General features: G+C 42.7%; 1 protein-coding gene across 1 annotated transcript in view; it reads right to left on the bottom strand.

Annotated features, from left to right (window-relative positions):
• IVD (isovaleryl-CoA dehydrogenase) overlaps window positions 1-4,798 on the bottom strand; it is a 28,190-nt gene extending 23,392 nt beyond the window's left edge. Inside the window, exons 1-2 of the mRNA XM_063117733.1 lie at window positions 4,648-4,798; window positions 153-242 (exon numbers count right to left, since the gene is read on the bottom strand). Of these exons, the coding sequence (XP_062973803.1) occupies window positions 153-242; window positions 4,648-4,791 (234 nt within the window). The 5' untranslated portion in view covers window positions 4,792-4,798. The remainder of the gene's footprint in view (window positions 1-152; window positions 243-4,647) is intronic.
• Window positions 4,799-7,449: the final 2,651 nt, after the last annotated feature.

The raw sequence follows: 7,449 nt of genomic DNA on the forward strand, positions 1-7,449 counted from the left end.
TGTAACAGATAGGCATTTTATAACTCTCTCAAATCCTCTATTACTTGCATCTTTAAATTATGTCTATTCACCTCCCGAAGAAATGGCAAAGACTATGGAAAAAATACTACCTATACAGCCAAGCCAAGATGCATGATATTGAAAGCACTTACCTTCATGTCTTTGAATTCATTCTGCTGATCAATTTCTTGGGCCTTTGGAGCCAAGTGCTCCTGACAGAATTTGACCATGGTTTGCCTAAGCTGTTAGAAATATAATTTTAAAAAAATTATAAACCACAATTGATAATCTCCTCCCTTTGTATGCTATCAAAAGCATTTCTGGCAGATCTTTTCTTTGATGTCTAAAGCCCAGTATGGCACTCAATTAAATCCTTAATAATTGCCCATTAAGCCACTTAGTGACAACAATGATGCCTATAGATACCTGTTAAATTACTGACAAAGTACTTTCCACCAGTTCAAAGTGTTTATCTATTGATGTTTTCAAATTGGTTTTAACTGGCTTTAAGCCATTTATATGCCCTACATAATAGTAGGAATATTTTTATTATTTGTAGCTAAGAGGTTTTTTTCTTAAAAAGCACTACACTTATTTTATGCCTGAATATTTCAAAAATGTAAAGGGGAAAAAATCTCACAGCTCCCAGCCACTTCTGAATCTATCAATGCAACATGATGAACTACAACAAAGCAAGCAATCTTGACTTTTTAAAGCAGGGGTGGGCATCATTAGGTCCTCCAGATGTTTTGGTTTACAACTCCCATCAGCCCTGGCCAGCACAGTCAAGTGAGACCTGAGATCTGCCAGAGGAGCCCTTCTCCATGCCCCACCAATGTGAGATATATGCTATGGTGGGACATGTGAGAGGGCTTTCTCTGTTGTGGCACCCCGGCTGTGAAATGCCCTTCCCATGGAGGCCCGACTGGTGCCGGTACTGGTTTCATTTCAGCTCCAGGTGGCTTTTTAAAAAAGCCTTTGATGGCTAAATCCATCAGCCTGCACACTGTCTTGTTTTAACTTGATTTCACTGTTTTAAAAAAATCATATTGGTTCTAACATATTAATGGTTTGTTTTATAATTGTATATTTATTGTTCTATTTTATATGTATGATTTTATCTGTACACCACCCTGATATATCACATCCTTGTGATATAGGGCAGGTATAAATGTTTTAATAATAAATAAATAACTAGAATTGTAGGCCAATACATCTGGAGGGCCACAAATTGCCCACCTGTTTTAAAGGCTTAAAAAATACCTTCTGGGGAAGCAAAAATATTAAAGAGCCAATCCATGGTGAATTGGACAGAACACATGGCCCAAGGCACCTGCTGGGGATGTACATTTGTTATAAACCTGCAGCTTTGTGGAGTGTTTTCAGTCTATGGTTCCAGTATTTAGGAAGCCTTTGGCTACCAATTAACTACCTATAGCTAATTTATGCACTTCAAACAAACTGTACACCAAAAATTGTTTTCAGTTGAGGTTTGATTTTTTGTTTCCAGCATTCTCCAGCTTGCATGGTTGGCTGAGGAATGGTGGGACGTGTAGGACTTTTTCCTGTCTTCTGCCCTAAATATTCTTAGATATTAATATTTTAACAGGAAATAATATTTCCAAAACATGTTTTGTTATCAAAGACTTCCAAGTCCAAATAAGTCTAAAAAGAGAGCTTTAATCTAAAGTACCAAATTATTATTTATCATTAAGTGTTTTCAGTTGCTTATCTCTTGGCATTTCATAAAAAGACATCTTATATTCTTTTGAGGGAGATGGGTTAGAAATTCTTAAATAGCCTTCTCTCACAATTCCAATAAAGCGATTCTTTTAAAATCCTTGGGACTCCCCTAGCTGCATCAGACTTTGTTGGAGGATTCATCTCCAGATGTGCCAGTGAGAGAATCCACAAAAGGAAAACTGCTTCTACTTGATAATTTTCACAGCTGGAGTGAGACACATGTCATTTGTATACTCTAAATAATTTGTAAACTCTAAATTTGTATACTCTAAATGCAACCTGGGTACCTTTCTTGGTGGCCACTTGCATTTTTTAAAAAATAACGTCTTTTCTTACTGGCAACTATTTTGTAAACTGCCCAGCTATTGAGCGGTATAGAAATGCAATAAATAAATAAATAAATAAATTCTAAGTGAAGTGAGGGCCTCTAGCTGCTGCCACCTTCATTTCCCATGAATGCCTCTGGGCTACACGATGGAGCTAACAGACATTCTTAGTAAATGAATATAATAGGCAGATGCAGACCAATGCTTTCTTCTGCAGCGTGCCCAGCCACCAAGGAAAGGGGTGGGTGGGGGAAGAGAGGAAGGCACTGGAAACTGTGGGTTTAGTGCATTGTGGGTCGGACCCCACTTCTGCCTGGTACACAGTCATTTAGATAGCTTACTTGCTCTTTGCGACTAGCCATGCTCCCATGGCAGCCATTTTGTGACTGTGCCCGCAACAGTTCCTCAAATTGAAAAATGTGCCCATAGGCTCAAAAAGGTTGCTTACCCCTGTTCTAAATGAAATTATAACATTTTAATCACATGCCTTTAGAATCATATCGCTTGGGGGAAAACATATCCATAGTAGGAGATATTGTCTATTATACAGTGTCTAGCTTATTTTAAGCACATAACTGTTAATACTAGCATGGGATGAGATGCTTTATTACTTACACTTACAAAAACTGGGCATATCCAAGTTTTTTTGTTCCAAAAACTTCGTGCTAGCTGGGAATGACATCTGGAGAGCCCCATGTTGAGGAAAGCTATTTCAGGTGCTAAAATTTAAGGTTGAACTACATAATATACTGAATTATCTGTAGTTTGTTTCCAAAGGGTACTACAAAGGGTATTTTAAAGCACAAAATGCAACCACTGAGGCTGCCATCTAAAGCAGAAGACTGACAGAGTGGGGGTTATTAACCTTTTCCTGTTTGGTGGATTGTTTGTTGTTAAAAGTCACCTTTTCCCCCAAAATCACAGGTTTATGTGCGAAAGAGAGATTTAACAGAAAGAATCCCACAGAGGTGAAAGAAATAAACACAACCTGCATGGCTGCATTCTGTAAGGAGGGGGGGACCCAACCAGTGTCATGTTCGGTTTGGCAATTACTGCTTACAAAGAGGGGTAAAAGAATGAAATGTTATCACTTTTTCCATACACTTAATGGTGGAATTTAGATGTTCAGCTGCATTAGTGATTGCAAATAAATAATTTAAAAAATTGCCGTTACTCTGAATTTATAGAATATAAGTGTGTAAATTTGTGCCTGCAGAATTAAGCAAAACAAATGCTGAAAAGGTTGGTTTCTCACATAGGCATCACCCTACTTGTTCTAAAATGAAAAAATGCCCAGTCTGCTTTAAAGCTATGGAACTATAAGGCGTAGCCCTTTAAAATAAAACTGCTGAACATCTACGAAGAGAGTTATGTATGTGTGTGCACAAACACGCAAGGTAGTTTCAACCCTCATAAATTCAGAAACCTCTCACCCCATATCAGAAACATGGGAGCTAGCTATGGTGATTCAACAGTAACAAGAAGGGAATGCATTCTTCAGCTCTAGTCCAGTATAGTATCCAACCAGATGACTATAGGGATCATAAGCAGGACATGAGTGCAAGAGCACCTCCCTCTCATGGTCCCCAGAAACTGGCATTCACAAGCACATTGCCTCTGATATTGGCGGTAATATACAGCTATCTTGATGAGTAGCGACTGATAGCCTTAGACCAGCCTTCCCCACCCTGGTACCCTCCAGACGTTTTGGACTGCAATTCCCAGCATTCCTAACCCTTGCCCATGTTGTTTGGGGCTGATAGGGGTTGACATCCAAAATATCTGGAGGGCACCAGGCTGGGAACGGCTGCCTTAAGGATAATACCCTTTTAGCGCCATCCAAGTTCATGGTCCACACTACCTCACTGCAAATTCCACAGTTCTATTATGTTCTGTTTGAAGGAGTACAGCCTTTTATCTGTGCTGAATCTCCCACCACTGCATTTCATTGGACGATGGCCGTGGGTTCAAATACTCGAAGAAAAACTCTCTACCCGCTTTCTCTGCACCATGCATAATTTTATACACCTCTATCATATCCCCCCCTTACTCAACCTTTTTTCTAACTAAAGAGTCCCCAAAAGTTGTAGCCTTTCCTCATAGGCGAGCTGCTCTAGCCCCGTGGTCATTTGAGTTTCCTTTTGCTGCACCTTTCCCAACTATACAATAATATACTTTATGAGGTGTGGCGACTAGAACTGTACACAGTATTCCAAGTGTGGTCGCACCACAGATTTGTACAAAGGCACTAGGACATTGGCAGTTTGATTCTCGAGTTCTTTCTTAAGGACCTCCCGACACGGAATGTGCCTTCTCACAGCAGCCGCGCACACGGGGTCAATGTCTCCGACCCCAAGATCCCTCGTTTTCGGCGTCTTTGTATTTAATGCTCCAGAGCCGAGTCCTGGCAATCAGAACAGCTCCGGAGTCCCATTTAAGAAGAGGGTCCCTGCTGCACGCGCACTCAGAAGGGGCGCGACCCCGCAAGGAACAGCACTTCGGAAACCTTCAGAAGCGGACTGCGGGGCCCAGCCGGGCGACCTTCCTGTCAATGCAACCAGGGCTCAGGCCGCTGTACCTGCTGCTGCTGCTCGTCCAGCCCATTCACCGTATCGTCCACTGGGGCTCCGGCGATTCCTCGGCGCGGCTGCAGCACTCGCCCCAAGAAGCACCGTCGGGCCCAGGCGGACGCCCCGCTCCTCACCAGCACAGCCGCCGCCATCTCGCTCTCTCTACAGCGCGACTGCCAGCCCGGCGGAGACTAGCCGAGCTCGCGCAGCCGTCTCCACCAATCAGCTCGGGGGCGGGTGGATGACTGACCAGTGAGAACTTCGGGAATGGGGGCGGAACAGCCAATCGCGGCAAAGTCACGGCCTCCCCCGGGCGCTTGGCTTTCGGAGACGGCGCCTCTCCTACAACTCCCCCCACCCCCCGTTTTTTTTGATAGATAGAAAAAGTTCCCAGTCCCGACAGATACGCGATGCTTCACACTACGCTAGGGATTGGGAACGGCCTGGTGTTTGTTGCTCCTCACGCTCTGCCATAGTCAATGCTCAAAGGTTTTGGAAGGTGAAGAGATGAACCTGGGTCAACGAAGTCCATTTCCTAATAGCAGTTAAATTTAAAACATTTGCTGGGTGGTTGGTGGGACCCTGCCAAAAGTGCAACCCTACACGTGTCTATTAAGAAGCCCCATTGAGTTCAATGGGCTCAACTCTCTAAACAAGCAGAGGACTGCAGTCCAAGAACACTGTAGATGCCTGTGCTAGTAAAATTGCACAATAATTGTGAGGTGGTTGAAAGTGTGAAATTGAACGATGCCTGAAACATCCATAGCCCAAAGGTGTTTTGGTGGGTGTGGATTTTTTTTACATTTCTGAACTAACACAAATCTTTGACTCTAGCTGGGGTAGCACAGCTGCTGTTCCTCCCAGGAAAAGTTACACACAGGGCAGAAAGTAAAATGGAAGCGAAGCAAAGCAAACCCACATAAAACTACTGAGACCCCAGAGGGGAAGTGATTAGGAGCTAGGGAATGACACCAAACAGCAGGAGACCAGAGCAGAGCAACAGTCAGGAGGGTCACCTTGGAGACATTACCAGAATTCAGTTATATGTTAGTAGGCCAAGTATGGCCAGTCTTTTCAGCAAGTGCATCACACATTAACTCCAAACTATGTCAGCTCCACTCAATGGCAAAGTACATATTGTAGGCCTCCATGATACTGTGCCACTGTCTACTGATCTCTTGATATCAGATAGTAAGTAATTTGGGAAACTGCCTGTAGAACAAATTTAGCACAGTTGGTTTCCATCTCCTCAAATAATACCTGTCAAGTATTATATCACAACAGCAAAAAAAAACCTAGGATGGGGACAGGCTTCTAAAGGTATGTAGGAAGCATTAACAATCCATTTAAGGATCGCAGAAAGAATGGAAGTTCATACTTCACAAGACTCGACAAAATGTCTTTTATATTGTATTTTATATTATGGTTTTATACTATTTTGTTTTGAATTGTCTTAAATTTGTAAACCGCCCAGAGATCTTCGGCTATTGGGCAGTATAGAAATACAATAAATAAATAAAATATGCATAAGTTGGCCTAGAAGCAGGCAGATACTGTAGCTTGGTAATAGTGGGTCAATGCAATCTGAATTCAGATGTGCCACAGCTGGAAAATAAGGTCTAAATGCATGCATGTAGTTGGCTTCATTGACAAACCCATTAAGGCAAGCCACATGTTACATACACAATATTATGGGCTGTATCAAACACTGGTTGTCTGCCAGCTCAATGGAAGCCACTGTCATAATGGATTTCCCTTCTCACCCACCCCGATGTACCCCTAAATATGCTCCAGAATGGTGAGACAGCTAGAACAGATGTGAGGGCACACAGGAAGGGGAGGGTACCAAAAGGAAAATAACACAGTTATTCATGCTGTGAAGTCCATTCATGCAACTTTAGATTTGACCCTATTTGTACTTATATCATGCAGAGATATTGGTGCTATTTTATAGCTGAAGGCCATAATGGCATAGCAATAAAGTGACTGCACCAAGATCAGTCAATGCATCTGTGACAATTCTTAACCAGACATTAGAGGCATCCATGAGCATATGCAGCGTGCTTGCCCCTCACCACTGAGCAAACACGTTACTAAGACTGCATTCCCAGAGACACAGTTAGACTTATGAAAGGGGTCCCCATGGGTTTGGCCTGTGGGGTATGGAACAGGGGTCCATGTGTTCTCTCTTTCTCCTAGCCCCATGCTCGTCAACATCAATATAAAGCCATCATGAAAAGTTTCCCACAGTAAAAGGTGCAGAAAGGGACAACTAAAATCATCAAGGGGCTGGAGCATTTCCCCTATGAGGGAAGGTTACAACAACTAGGATTGTTTAGCTTGGAAAAAAGGAGGCTAAAGGGAGACATGGTAGAGGTTTGCAAAATTATGTATAGCATGAAAAATGTGGCTAAGTAGACATTTTTCTCTTTCAAAATGCTAGAACCCAGAGTCATTGCATAAAGCTGATTAGTGGACGATTCAGGACAGATAAAAGGGAGTACTTCTTCATACAGCACATAGTTAAACTATGGAATCCACTCCCATAAGCCAATTTTGATGGCTTTAGGAGGCAGTTGGATAATTTCCTGGAGAAGGCTATCAATAGCAATTAGTCCTGATGGCTATGTGCTAGCTCCAGGATCAGAGATAGTAAGCCTGTGTGCACCAGCTGCTGGGGAACATGGGTGTGAGGATGCTGTTACACTGTCCTGCTTGTGGGTCCCTGTGGCCACTGTGTAAACAAAATGCTGGATTAGATGGACCCTTGATAGCAGCTGTGGCCAGGAGTGCTTTTCAGAAGTTGTACA

The sequence above is a fragment of the Elgaria multicarinata genome, chromosome 2 (assembly GCF_023053635.1).
Source record: "Elgaria multicarinata webbii isolate HBS135686 ecotype San Diego chromosome 2, rElgMul1.1.pri, whole genome shotgun sequence".
NCBI lineage: Eukaryota > Metazoa > Chordata > Lepidosauria > Squamata > Anguidae > Elgaria > Elgaria multicarinata.